A 14967-nucleotide genomic window follows, 5' to 3' on the forward strand; every position below is an offset into this window, starting at 1 on the left:
TTTCAGCTTTTTCCCCTGTGGAGGGAGAATGAATTCTTTTCTCTCCGCTGTTCTCTGACTCAAAGAACTCGGTCTTTGGGAGAATAAAAAGGAAATGGTTCTGCCTTTTAGCTCTTCCCTTACTTTTACTTTGGGAGAGTCAATCTTACTTAGGCATCGTATCAGAGCATACGAGAACAGCGCTCTCTAATTTTTCAAAGTAGCAGCAGAATGGCTCTTGTTAGGTTCACTCTTGCCCAACAAGTTTTGAATAGTGAATCTGACAAGAATTGTATTGTTTTTAGTTCTACTGCTCTGGAAAGCTGTGAGCCAAGGGAAAGATGCTGGCATGGTGTATACAGTAAAACAGCATGGGGTTAGTTCTCCTTTGCAAGGCTGTCTGCACTGCTGAGATATGTTTGCTACTGAATATAGGATTATTATATTTTTTTAAAGTTTATATATGAATTAGCACACACACCTCTCCCGTCTGCCAGGAGAAGGCTTTCTCTTATCCATGTGGAGCGAGTAGAATCTTAACGCCCAGAATTATTCTCATTTAGTTCCATAATCAAATACAGTAGAGTGCATTGAAGACAAATATCCCAGAGGAAATTTGATTTGTTTTTTTAAGCCATGAAAACGATTTGGTCACTCTGTTCTCAGATTTGTAGTTCCATACAGCAACGTATTCTGTTTTGGTCTGGTCTACACTTTCGCGCTTTGCAGTGCAGCTTTTCTTGCCCATGTTGTACAAGCATTACTGGCTTTCAGAACTGAAGCTGGTGTAAAGATGCTTGAAACACTTCAGCTACCTACCTAACATCTTTTTTTGTTTTGTTTTTGTTTTGTTTACCTTTTTCTGACAGTAGAAGAAAATGAAACAGAGGACCAGCAGGCAGGTGTGGGACACACAGCCGCACAGACTGGTAATGCTGAATTCCTTCATTAGTGCTTGCTTACTGTTTGACAACAGTGTGAGGGATTTTTGTATCGGGGTGTTTTTGCAAAGCCTGCACACTTCTTTCTCTGTTTCAGCTTAGAATGCATTCTTGGGGCTTGCAATGGAAAATAACATTCCTCTCCCCTCACCGTTCAATTCCTGAGAATTAGAAACTGCCTTTTGTAGGTCAGCCAACTGAAAGTGAGATGCTTCTTAAGTGCAGCATGCTTCTCTCTTTTTTTTTTTTTTTTCCTTTTCTTTTAGGTTAAAAATAATCCTTCTCTACGTCCTTTACATAAAACCCCACCCTATGCTGTTTCAGATAAACTTGAATATTCATTCCACTTAAACTATTTTCATATTTGTAAAATATGTGGATAAGGGTAATTTTTTTTAGGATTGTTGTATAATTTCTTACCAGTCAGGGATTAATTAAGGGCTCCTTAATTTTAAATCAGTGAGATTGAGTGGACAAAGCTGTTGTTTGAGTCAGGATCACAGGGATATTTATTGTTATAATCGTGAAGAAATAACTGTTAATTCCCGGAAACAACAAGGGCTCTTTTATTCTCCAATATAGTCCTGAGAATGCAAGAAATGCTTCACTTCTGTCTTTGGTACTGATTCCGCAGAGTTTTATCTGAAGAGCAGGACTGACTCATCTGAATAGTCTCATTCATTCAGCTGAGGTCACCTTTTGGAGTAAGGACTGACTCTGTAAGGATATTCCTAGAAGGCTAGTCATCTCTGAATACGTGTAGGTAATTTGTTTGAGAACAGTTGGAGTTATTCCTCTTATGAAGGTGAAGAACACAGTTAATATTTTCTTCAGCTAGAAGACTTTTTATTTCTCTTGTGTGTGTGTCCTGTGGGTTTGTGTTTGGTGCCTTTTATAGGTTCTAGCAGCTCTGCACATAAAGTGTATGGTTTAAAAAGAGGAAATAAAAGTGAGAGTTCTGCTTTTTAATGGGAAATTTCTCAAACTCTTCTGAATGTACTTATCTCTCCATTTAGCTACCTGCAAACTTGTACTGCTGTAGACACATGAAGCTGAAAAATAGAGGACTGCAAAACTGGGTATCAATATGACAAGGAATGATTGCTTTTCTGCATTTTTTTCTTAAAATAATTCTCAATGGCTAAGTTGTCTTTCTGGTTATTTATTTCCCATCATGTCCTGTGTTGTTCTCTGTCTGCTTCTAGGCAAGATTTAACATTCTGTGTTTCTCTATAGCAAGAATGCAGTGCTGATACTAAAAACAAAAAACCTTCTGATAGAGCAAGCAGTACAGAAGGCCCACACTGTGTACACACTGCCAGAAGTTTTTATAGTAATACTTTGTATCTAAGCTCTGGCTCTAACCATTAAATGTGCTTTTTATAGAGTACCAAGTTATAAATGTAGTGCAGCTACGGCATATTAATCTTACTGCAGAGATTTAATGAGGCAGTTGTTTTGCGATGGACACTATTGGGAGCAGAGAGCAACAGAGTTTTACTTTACCACTGAGCTGAAGAAATATTCCTTGCCTGGTAATAATTATAACCACATGATCTAAGTTTTCCTTTCTTTTGCCAGCATTTTTCCATGCAGAAGTGGCTTGGAAGGAGGTCTACTGCAAGGCAGTGAAATGGATTGGAAAGGAGGCTGTTTGCTTGGTAGTTAGATGTTTTACTTGTGATTAGCTGTGGATCTTTGTAGCATAGGCAGAAATATGTAAGATGAGTTTCAAGAATACAGATAGTCTTTGCCAGTCCACTGAGATGGCTTTTAGATATTCATTACTTTTACTTGACTTTTATATGGGTTATAAAAAGTAAATGTGGTGAAACCTCATTTTTACATGGGCAGAATAGAATTTCTGCTGGTTGGCCTTAAACCGCTCCCATACTTGAAATTAATTGAAGTCCATGGCTTTATTGCCTCCAACACTTTTAAGCCAATGCAATTTTTCATTTTCCCCAAAGTTGCAGTTTTATTAGACCAAGTTACAGCAATAACATCCCTTATGAGGAGGAGGAAGAAGGGAAGGGGAGAACCACCTGCCAGGGAACATAGTAATGAGAAAATCATGCTTCTTTTAATTTCCATTTATAAATAATGTTAACATAATCAGTAACAGAAGACAACTGGTCTTTCTTTTCTTTTCTTTTTTTGAAGTGCCTTAATAGGCTGAATTTATTTCTGTTTAAAAAAAAGTAACCTTCCTTTCCATACTAGATAATTTTCAGTGATATCTGCAGATGGAGCCGATGTGTGTATTGTTGCTGTTGTGTATTGAAAAATTTCAGATGGTGCACAGCAGCCTCTGAAATAGGACAGGGAAGCCTCTGGAAATGACAGTGGCATTTGCAGATGTTGGGAAAGGTAATCTTACTGTGAAGACAATCTTTGCTGAGGGAATTGTGGCTGTGATTGTGGCAGATATTTGGGAGAAAGAAATGTGGGAGATAAATGACATTTGCCCTGAAGTCTGTATGTGAGCATGAGCTTTGAACAGGAGGTTAAGCAGAAAGTATAGATGAATGCATATTGCATTTATAAAATATGTTTTATTCTAGTCTTTCAAAAGAGCAGTTCAAATAAGGCAGTTTATCCTCAGTTTAAGTAACTATTTAAGCTTAGACCAGCTCTTGATGGAAGTTATTTGTTGTTGTAACAGAAAAGGTATCTATTCACAGGGTGTCCAGATGATATTTTCTCTCTTTAAATACCTTTTTATTTTGGTGGTGACATCTCTTCATGGAAGCGGATCACAGTGGAAATACATTCATTGAGAGGGGCTGAGACTGCCAGAACTCATTTCACAAAGCTGTCATAGGCTAAACTCAAGCCTAGGTCCCAGAGGGTCCCACTTAAGTGTTGACCTAAAAACAAATGTGCCAGTTGGCTAGAGCATGTATTCTAAAGTTGCAGCAGAAGGGAATAAGCTTGACTGACTTCTGTCCCTGTAGAGTTTATATCTGCAAATGCAGAAGGAGAAGCAAAACATTTATTAGTCTTAAAATGATTCTAATTTTAATAACTGGTCTCTAAGTAGGAAGCTTTAAATTGAGCGATTCTTTAGGCTTTTGTGCATTAAGGGGTGCATGTGTGCCTACGTGTGTGTGTATTGCTGAATTCCTGTAAAGTGCAAGTGTTCCTGAATAATAAGTCTTCAGAATTCCCTCCCCTCCCTTTTCTTTCCTTCAGCATTGTACTTAAAGCAGAGTCAGACGCTACCCTTATTTTAAAACAAACAGGTCTGTAAACTTTATGTGCAGCATTTAAATACTCATGTTAAAATTCAAACCCAGTGCCCACATTTCCCTGAGTGCTGTCAGTTTTATGAGATGAAACTGGGAGCTTGAGCTGAACAACTAATAGTATGCGATGTGCACATGCTGCCTTCCAACAAGTGTTTAATGATGTTGGGGTCAGTTTGCAACAGTTGAGACAATTATTTCTTTTTCTGAACTGCTTATAACGGTGGTGATCTCCTAACTACTTTTATTAATCTTGCAAAATATCTTGGAAGATGAAGTGTCAATGGAAATTATTAGATTCAGAGCAGTCAGCAATGGCTAAAATGCCATAAAGTCCTTTTATTTAATTAGCATCCCTTTTTGGTGTGTAAATTTGCAGACCACTCCTCTATTTGGAAGTAGCTGCCCAAGTGGAAGTTTTCACTCTTGAAAGAACCTTGTGAATGCAATTTGTGATATTTGCTTTCAGAATGTGTTTTTTATTTTTAAAATTAATCTGGTTTCCCTCTGTAATATAATTCCCTTAAAAATAAATTCTGCCCTTTACCCCTGTCAAAAAAATTCCTTGGTTTTGATCACGAGCCACATAGCATGGGGAAGACTTCCTGACATGGGTCATTTCCAGTTTCTGCTTGTGGGTCCATCTGTATTTGAGCAGTTGAAGGGCAGGGTGCAGCAGCATAGACCAAAGGATGTAGGAAAGTGATGAGAGCCCTGACCTTCGTTGTGGGCAGCAAGAACGCCTGTGCTTTGTGCACAGTGGCAAATACAGGAATGGCTGTGCCCACATAACTGTAGGGGGCTGAGAGAGGATTTAAGAGTGGTTTGAAGAGGAATACCCCTCCTCCTTCTCACCCCTTCCCCATTCTAGTGTGAATTTAGTGTTAGCATGTTTTAGCTTCTCTCCAGTAGTTATGCGTGATCCCGATCAATTGCAATGCTAAATAAAGTGGGTTCACAGATGACATCTCCGTGTTGCTGTGGTCAAGAATCCTATTCCTGGTTAGTCACCCGCTTGGCTGAAGAGTGTAACATCTTAAAATGTACTTGCACAATCTCCTGTTATTATGTGAGTTTGTCCTTGTTTTCTAAAATGACTTGTTTCAGTCTTAGTTCTCTCTAATACCTAAAACGAAAGATGAGGCGGCCAAAGCAGAAAAGAGAAAAGTGGTGAAACACTTGCATTCCTTTTGCTGGAATGTTCACAGCCATTTTTCTTCTGCATTTCACTTGTTGTACTGTGGTTCCCAAGGAAAAACAAAGTTAAGTGCCAGCTTGCTTTATTAGGGAAGACAGATTGTTTTATTTCTGTCTTTTGAAGGAAGCTTTTAGTAAAGTAGGCAAAAAGTCAGGAGTAGTTGAAGCTACTCCGCTCCTCAGAGGAGGAGGAAAAGTTCTAGACCGCATTATCTCACTCTGCACTGGTCATCTGCTGAACTGAGGTAGTGCAGCAAGCTGTGTGGCTTCTCTGTGTGTAGGGGATGGCGGTGAGACTGCCCGTTTCTTCCAGTTTAGAAGCTTTAACTGGGCTCAGGACTAGGCTATCCTGCTATCCCCAAAATGCTTGTTAACATGTCAAACAGACTAAGCTCACCTTGTGCACTATTTAGGTTTTACAATAGTTTTGAGTTTTCCATGATCTGACAAATACAGGAATTGTATTGGTTTTGTCTTAAGTCATACACAAGTTCAAAGCATGTGTAGCATTTTGATCCAGGGTGTAATCTTTCCAGGGCTTTCTTTGTGTCAAATAGTGTGGTGATAGAGTATTGGAGTGGGTTGTAAAACCAAGATTAATTTCATGTTTATGTAAATCAAATTTGCTAGTCTCTTAATTCTGGTAATTTCCTGTGAAATGCTGTAGTTAACAGTGAAAAGAAGTTCCTGCACACTCATTGATTTGATTTTTCTTTTCATTGAAAACTAATTGCATAGGTGGTTTATCCTTTCTTACAATGATCAAAGCAGCTTCAATAGCTGTGATAAAATTGACAAACCTAACATTGAAGCATGGAAGAATTGCTTGAGTGAGAAATGGACCTGCATTTGTGGGAGTAGATGAGAAATTCTCCTTTCATCGAGATTAAAAAAAAATTAAGGACAAAAGCCTCCTTTGCTTATTTAGCAATAAAATCTACAGTGTGCTGCAGGCTCGTGTCAAACATGTTTCTTTTCATTATTGCCACAAGAACCTATCTTAATTTTTTTTTTCTTTTTAAAGGTTCTCCTCTTAGATGCCTGATTTCATGGTCTTGATTTTCTTTCAGACCCTAACTGTAAACTAGAAGACAAGGCAGAAGATGGAGAAGTGCTAGACTGTAAGAAAAGGCCGGATGAAGGGGAGGAGTTAGAAGAAGAAGCTGTGCACAGCTGTGACAGCTGCCTCCAGGTGTTTGAGTCACTGAGTGATATCACAGAACACAAGATTAATCAATGTCAACTGACAGGTAAACAATACTTATCACTTTGTGGCTTCTTGCACTGTTCTGTTTCTGATTCCCATCCTCTGCTTCTGGTCTTCCTCCTCCTTTTTCAGTTACTTTACTCCTGTGCTTGAATACATGGGTGAGACCTTTATAAACAGATTCTGGGACAGAATTATACTGTAAATGGGGCACTATAAATTTCAAAGGATGTATAGATAATTACTGCATTGTAACTGTATTTAAAGTGTTCGTTAGCTGTCTGTGCCCAACTGCTGCGTGCAGTTTCTAGACTCATGCTGTACAGCTTTCTGTATTTTGCTTATACATGTATTTTTCTAAGTCACTTGTGAATGCACAGGGTATTTGTAAGTGGGGTTTAAATGCAGCCATATAATGAATGAATTTGCACAACGACATGTTGCAGATCTGGGCTGGATGTTGCATTAGTCTAATCTGTTAAATACAAATGACTGCACAGTAATCAGTAACTGGAAGTTGAGAGGAATGAAGTAAAATGTTAGAGAGAAAATAAAATCCCAGCTTTAGTCAAGGGGTAGAACTGAGTGCTGGTCAGATACTACTGAGTTGAGCAGAGCTGGTTGAATGGACCTGTAGCCAACCTGGGTTCCTCTTTGAAATGATTGTAGTTAGCCCCCTCACTGAGGAAACCACACGAAATCTGCTGAAGTAGTTTTGCCCTTTAGATTCAGTAGGTCTTTCTTTTGATGGTATGCTCTGTAGGTCCAAACAGACTCAGTATCAACAGAAAGGCGTTTTTGATTTTTGTTTGATGGTACTTTTAATTTTAGTCTCTACAGTGTAAAATTTATTTATTGTGCAGTTATGTTAAAGCCTTTCTTTATTACGACTTTGTAAACAAGGGAATGCTTTCAGAAAGTGTGCATGTGCTCATATTTGGAGAATTTTTGAGTTATTTTTGATTCCAGTAGATCCATAGGCTAAGTCCTGGCAGGATGACATAAAAGTCAAGTAGCTGTACTGCTCTTGGGTATGAAGTGTGAAAAGAAGGTGAGCAGAGGAGGAGTAAGTAGGCAGGAGTAGAAGGAAAGTTGAGGAAGTAATGTGAATTTGTCAAATGGTTTTAATCCCAGCTTCAAATTATGGAAGATTAAAATCTGCTACAGCAAGAAACTTTTATTAATATATCTCTTTGCCTTTTCTTACCTGTAAAATGTTTTTCTAACTTCGAATAAAGTCAGTTTGGCCTTTCCCTAATCACTTTTACAGACTTCTAGAATGTATTTGTCTATATTGCTCATGTTTTCTGGCAGTATGGACACTCTCTCTTGACTTTAAAAAACTTAATGTTTTTCTTTCCTTTTCTTCACACCTCTCTTCTTTCTTTTGCTCTTTCTATACTGAAAAATTAGTGGCTTTAGTTTGTCTCTTCCCTCTTCCAGAAAGCATTCCCCCTGCCCTGATCGTCTGGATCTCCCCATTACTGCCTCGGATCCTATTTATTCATCCCCGTCTTTTCACCTTGATCTGATACAGCTATTTCTCCTTTCCAGTTAGTTAGTTCCCCCCCCCCCCCCCCCCCCCTGCTTCTAACAAGTGGTTTCTCTGCTTGTAAGCAGCAAGCAGAATGCACTGAACAGTGCTTGCACAGTTGGGTTGAGAGACTGAAGAAAAGCAGGTGGGGGGAGCACTAAGTAGGAAGAGTCCCGGAGCACTGCTCCTAACCACAGCAGTTCTTGCAGAGAGTTGTGTTGCTAAACTGGAGTTAAAACAAGTATGCCAGATTAGTCAATTTGGGGTGCATGTGTAAAGGCAGGAATACATGTCAGAGGATGGGGAAATGAAAATGAATCTTGAAGGAAATTGTTTAAGTTCCTAAAACTACAAGGAAGCTTGTGATGGTGAATGGGTAGAGATCAGACTGTGTAAAAGCTAATGAAATGAACAAAAACCTAAACCGCACATCCTTCTGGACTATCAAATTGACAAAAAGCCAACTGTCCTGTTTCTAAATATAAATGACCAAAATACACCCTTAAGTTGAGAGAGCAGTCTGGATGGAGTGGCCAGAGTTGAGGATTTCTTCTTTCTCCAGCAAAAAGAATACTAAACAGGTGGTTAGTGAGGTGAATTCAGTGCAGGGTCCTAAGCAGCATGTATGGCCTAACACTAAGGATACAATATTTAAGAAAACCTCATTGGTTTAGATAATTTTTAGGTAATCAGTGGCAAACAGTTGACAGACAAGAAGCTTACCTTTCTCTTCTGAAGTACAATATATTTGACAAAAATGAAGTTTGCTTTTAACATTTAGGCAAGCTCCCTGGACTATTGCCTTTCTCTTGGACTTCCACAAGTGCCTTTGGGTGCCACGCTCAGATTTAAAGTTTTCAAAAAATGTATTACCATGGAGGAGTGGTTGCTCCTCCCTTTCGGATCACAGTCTTCTGATGCAATAGCGTGTTACGTAATTGATGTCTCCTTTTGAAGGAGTCCCAATGAAACTAGTAGACACCCCAAGGTATTTGTCCGTCACTGAGTTGTTAATGAAAGGCAAGAGGTTTACCAAAATTGAATTTTTTCTACTGTATTGTGTTGTTGGGGTCAACTGTGTTCTCTCTGGAGGAGGGCAGAGTGTATCATCTGTCCCGATATATGATCTTACCAATCTGGGCCTATCTCAGGTACTGAAGGGTCTCCTAAGTTGTCCATTATGTAAAAATGGCACGGCTGTCAGACTCTGAAGTTCACATTTGACTTCTGAAGCCCTCCAAACCCTGATTGTTCATATGGCTCAGCCAGCTGCAGCTTGTCTGGATTTTACTGAGCTTTGGAGGTGCTCTGTGAGAATCATGGGGAGCTGCACTGCAAGAATTTATGAACTGCGCATGTTGACCCAGTTGTAGGGTCATTTTCCGTGCGGTTATACTGGGTAAAATCAACAGTTATGTTGATGGCACAAATGGGATGGCAAAACAGTGGCTTAAGTCAACCCTTTAGTAAAATTCTGAATATAAAACATGAGAGTTGAGTGCTATAGTGTCTTGACTGCTCCTAATTCTACCAACATGCTTGAGAATGGGGCTTGCCACTGTAAGTTCTCAAATTGATACTGGGGCTTCTAGTTTTTGCATTTGAAAATGTTAGATGTGTTCTTCTGAAGCTTTGACACTTCAGTGGAAGGAGTAAAATTGCTTTAGTGAGTCTTCGTTCTGCACTCTCAACCAAAGACAGGAATGGGGAGAAGGGAGCTGGTTTATTAAACAGTGGTCCCAATCTCTCAAAGTGTCAGTCACCCCCACCTATTCAGAGGATAGTGGAAGATGAGAGTTAGTTACAACTCTGTGAGATTTAGCTCTCAGGATCTTGAATTGCTGTTCTCTTGCAGATTTTTTCAAAGGAGAAGAAAAAAGTTCTCCCCAACTGGTTCCTTCCTGTAATCTGTTGTTTGAATTGAACTCATGTTCTTTTTCTAGAGGAGGACATAGCTGCTCTTTTATCCTAATGTGTGCACTATTGATCTTTTCAATTTGGGTCTGATCCAATATCCATTGAAGTCAATGAAAAGATTCCCATTGACTTCAGTGGGGGATGGAACAGGCCCTTCGTGAGCTATTTAGTAATATTTTTTGCTATCATCTGAAATTCTTGTACTGAAGCTTTCTGTGAAAAGGTGATGATTTATTTATGTTAATTGCTGACAATTCCTGTGATGTTTGTGGAATACAGATAGTGGATAAATGGGGGGAGAAGTCCAGAAAAATTCTTTGCAATACTTGTAACCTCGGCAGATAAGAGGCTGAACTATATTAATTTAGTCATTACAAAAGATTGGCAATAAAAATATGGATTTAATAGTGTTTCTTTCTGATGTTAATGCTTTTCTCACTTTATCCTTCCTGCAGCATTTCCATTTAATAACTCATGAGCCACTTGCACATTGTCATCCTCTAAGTTGTGTATATAAGTAAAGGATCCAATTAGCATGGTTATGAACCTTATGTCCTCCTAGTATGTGTTGGTTTGGATCTCACTGTAGGAACATGCACGCAGGATCGAAAGTGGTGCACTACTGATAAACCCTCAACTGCACCTTCTTTCCTTCTGCCAACAGAAAATAAACTTAACCTTTTGCAGTGCTGCCATATATACTGTTGGTGGGGCACAATTTGTCAGACACTTGCCCTAATCTTCTCCTGCTTGATTTATAATCTCTTCTCCCTGCGCAGTGCTTTGTGTTGTTTATTGCCCCTTTCAGTCTTCAGGGATTGTACTCTATGAAGTCTCCCCTGTATATGTGAGAACTGCCTCTCCGCTGGCTGACTCTGTGTTCAGAAGCATTCAGCTCAAGCTTGGTTCTCTTGAAGATGCTGTAGATTGCTTTGGCATTGGAAGTCTCAGTAATAACCAGAGTAATACTAGAAAAAGGAGCATCCTGTAGTGCTGCCTTGCTTGCAGTCAAACATGCAGGGAACATGCCAGTCTAGTTGGCCGAGTTTTGAACAACTCAACAGCAGTGGATGTGCTGGTACACAAGACTGCCATCCTCCACCTGAGCATCAGTAGACCTAGTGCGTGTTACAGGACTTTCCTACTAGCCCCATTGGCATCACAGGCTGTAAAACTTAATGTAGGCTACTGAATCATATGCAGTTCTAGCTTCAACGCTAAGGGTGTTCTGAGGTAAAAGACAGGAGGTATTTCTCCGTTGGGGATATTTATTTTACCTTTAGTTTTACACTTTGGGCTCTAGCTTAGTGCTTGAGTTTTGACAAGTTGAGTAAGTATATCAGGTGGAGCTGAGCGCCATTCATCTTATCCCAAGTTGTTTCTGATGTTGGAAAGGTTACTGGCTATAGCTCTGTGTCCCCTGCCAATGAGGAGATGCAGCCCTGCTCTGTAGCCCTGCTCGGAGAGTCCTCTCACATGCCATCTGAAAATAATTCTGGCAGATATATTGGGGACCAGTTGTTCTGAGTGCTGCTCTCCATCAGCACTGGAGTATCACTAGGCTGGGAACTTCTAGTTAAGTCAGTATTTCTGTGTTTCCAATTATGACCGAATTAATTTTCATGGATATCATTCTCCCGTGTGTTTGAGAAACACCTTGCATGTCTAGAAATAAAAAGTTGTGCTACCTAACAGCATCACAGGCAGCATGCACCACAAGTGATCGTGGACTTACCAAATGGGAGGTAATAGAGATTCCAGTGTAATGGTTTCCTTCTCTTGCCTCTTTTCTCTTCTTCCTAGTGCCCAGGAATCTTTCATCTTTCTGAATGAGTTGGTAATGCCAGGACCATCTCCTTCACTAGAAGACTTGAAAACTTTCCAGGGGATTTTGTCCCAAAGGATGTATGCTGTGCACAGTGAGACTACAAGATAAATTTTTGTGAGCACTCGGCATTGTCATGCTTTGATATTCTAGCTAGAATTGCTCTTCCTGCTAGCAAAAGAATCCTAGAGCTGGCCAAATGTATTGCAGATCTTGCCACTGTTTTTTCAGTTGTCACTATCTGTTTGAAGAAAAGATACATGGCAAGGGTCCTTGGCCATTTCTGCAGTACAGAGAAAAATCTGAGCTTGATAAAAGTGCTTCTGAGGACAAGGACCCTAAGAAGTTAAATGCATGTATGATGCACCAAAAGCATATTCATCTGCCTCATTGCAGTTAGTGGCACACTGCCAAGCACTGTTTGCCAAGTACAGTTACTTCACTTGAGAGAGTCACCCTGTTTCTCTTGAGAAGTCCTGCACCAAGAACTGCATATGGATTTTACATTAAACAGTTATTGAATGAAAGACAAACAGTGCTTGGTCTGGGGACCTGAGCCTCTCTTTTTCCTTTGAGGGCTTTCCAGTTGCTGTACTAGAGAGACATCCTTCTACTTTTCCATTTACTTGGGACCACAAACTTCTGACTTCTCCACAAAATTACATTCTGTTTGACGGAGGCAGTGGAAAGCAGACCCTCTCCTCCAGTCTCCTGTCCCAGCCAACACACATGGTAGTTCAATGCAATTCTTTGAGTTTGCAAGTTGTGGACTCACATTCTTTCAGAATTATGTGGTCCAGGACCCATATCTGCAACTCCAAATCCTTGATATTTGGGGAGAAGGGGGAATAGGGTAGTAACTACAAGCTCTGTTTCCAAAGATCATAATTTTCAATTCAGAGAGTGGTGTAAAGCCTGTCAGTGAACTTGGATGGAAGATTTATATGCATTACAGAATGGCCAAGGCCTGCTAAAATTGTAGCAATTTGGAGAATCTACCATACAGAAATTCATACGCAAAACTGCATGCTCCTAGGGAGGATAGATGAAGGTCTTGATAATTGAATTCTTAGATTTTCATTTCAAAATTTGGTATAAATACTTCTGTAGGTAGCTTGGTACTGCTCAGATGTGGAGGGAACTTGTGTATGCTGGAGCTGAAAGCTGTGAAAGTAGGCTGCATAGCCTTCTTGCTGTTCTTCAGAATCCCTGTGCTTACCTTGAGAGACAGTAGATCCATGATGAATAGCCAACATGGGCAAGGAGGCATAAACTCCTCCCCCTTTTGCTTGGAATCCATTAATCTCTGCTCTTGAGATTGTTAATCAGTCATGAAACCAGTAGTTCTTCACCTCCTGGGTGTTTTAAAAGCAGCCTGTTGCACTTCCCAAGTTGTCTGTCAGTGACCTCTTGTAAATGAAAGCAGATGATGTCTGTATCATGTAACTGTTATTCTTGACTCAGGGAACCCCCGTAATAAACCTGTTCATGAGCATTAATTGTAAATGCCAGAACTCTTGTTCTGTTTGGAAGTGGAAGCAAGTGGTGGTGTCTTCCAAGGGGCTTTGAGTGTTCCCTGTATATCTTTCATTGATATTTTTTCCTCAGTTTTGCTTCCTATTTTCCTCTTATTCTAGCCTGATTTTCCATCACTAAAAAGTCAGGTTATTCTTTTAGCACATACTGGCAAGGATAGCTTTGGTTGGCTTATTTACTCTGTGTGTCCACAAAGGACTTTACACCGTAGAACCCTCAACTCCCAACGTAAGAGCAAGATACTGGAGCAGAGCTGGTGTCCCTGCACCAGGGAGGAAACTGGTGCCTCACTGAGTACCATGGACAGAGACGCCTCCTTGCTGGCCCGGGAATTCCGGGTCTGCAGCCGAAACCACTCAACTGGAGACTCTAGTTCTCTCATTGGAAAAGGGGTTTGGTGTAGGCACCTCCAGTGCAGGGGTTACCAGGTCTAGTTCGTGGTGCAATTCTCTCTCAACTGTCTTACAGTTCAATAATCTAGCATCATGTATGGAGCTCCTAGGGCTCATCTTGCAGCAACCCATGCTTTACTGGGCAAATGGAGTATGGCAGCAGAGTTTGGCCAAAGTGCTGTTACACACACAAGGTACCTGTTCCTGTCTGGAACATGGATCCAGTCATCCTGGGACTTGGGCATCACACATTTGAGCCATGCTTCTGCTTAAAGCATTTCAAGTAAATAGTCTTTCACTGTAGATAAGGAGTGAATATTGTGGATAACAGTACACTGTTTTGCAGGTTAAAAGACCCCATGTGTCGGTCACCCAGAGTCTGTTTTTCAGCATGTACTCAGAGTTTTATGTAAACAATATACCTTACTTCAGTGTTTTCTTACCAGGTCATGTTCAGCAGTAGGACTTGTGGTCATAGTCCTAAGCTGTACCAGAGGACTTAACTATGTGGTGCTTTTTTGACATAGGACTGTGAAAGTATCAATTAGGCATACCTGACATGCCACTGTGGGTGAGTGCAATAGCGTTAAGCTCAAGGAGGAGCTACAATAACATTATAAATAGTTCTTCTGGCTTCATCCCTGTCTCCAAGCACTGACTTGCCCAGCTCCCTAGCTTTTTCAGACTCAGTTCAAGTGCCTCCCTGGCACTCTGTTGAAAATCTGCCCTAGCTAGATCCAGAACTTTGCTTTATTACATTGACAGTCTGTTGCTCCATTTATTTATAGCCACTGCTGGGTGTTCTAAAGGTCAAGCCGTTTCCTCACAGAGCATTTCCAAATGGGCAGTACAGGGTATCTCTCTGTGTTACCGCTTGGCTACTGTGTCTTTCCCACTGAATATTAACTTCGCTCTCCCAGTGCTCGAGTGACATCTCCCGCCTGTTTCAGAAGAGGGTCCAATTTCTGAGATCTGCCAGGTGATGACATGAGGTAATCCACTGACCTTTCTCAGGCATTGTGTGGAGGACGTAACTGCCAGAGCTCATTCCAGTTTTGGGAGAGCAGTACTATAATCATTATTGGATCTATGCAGCTGAAATTTCTAATTCTCATTGTCCAAGGAAGACGGTTGCCTGCAGGGGAGAGAAGGGAGGGGGCAGGGGGAATCATCAACACTGGCACATATGTG

At 40.5% G+C, this 14967-nt stretch overlaps 1 protein-coding gene across 6 annotated transcripts in view; it reads left to right on the plus strand.

Moving 5' to 3' along the window:
- Nucleotides 1-14967, plus strand: part of ZNF521 (zinc finger protein 521) — a 232744-nt gene that overhangs the window by 18221 nt on the left and 199556 nt on the right. For 3 of the 6 annotated variants that reach the window (XM_074820525.1, XM_074820539.1, XM_074820546.1), the window contains 2 exons: nucleotides 849-908; nucleotides 6436-6615. In XM_074820525.1, coding sequence (XP_074676626.1) covers nucleotides 849-908; nucleotides 6436-6615 — 240 coding nt within the window. The remainder of the gene's footprint in view (nucleotides 1-848; nucleotides 909-6435; nucleotides 6616-14967) is intronic. The other 3 variants (XM_074820558.1, XM_074820533.1, XM_074820553.1) reach the window with 1 other exon arrangement.

The sequence above is a fragment of the Strix aluco genome, chromosome 1 (assembly GCF_031877795.1).
Source record: "Strix aluco isolate bStrAlu1 chromosome 1, bStrAlu1.hap1, whole genome shotgun sequence".
Classification (NCBI taxonomy): Eukaryota; Metazoa; Chordata; class Aves; order Strigiformes; family Strigidae; genus Strix; species Strix aluco.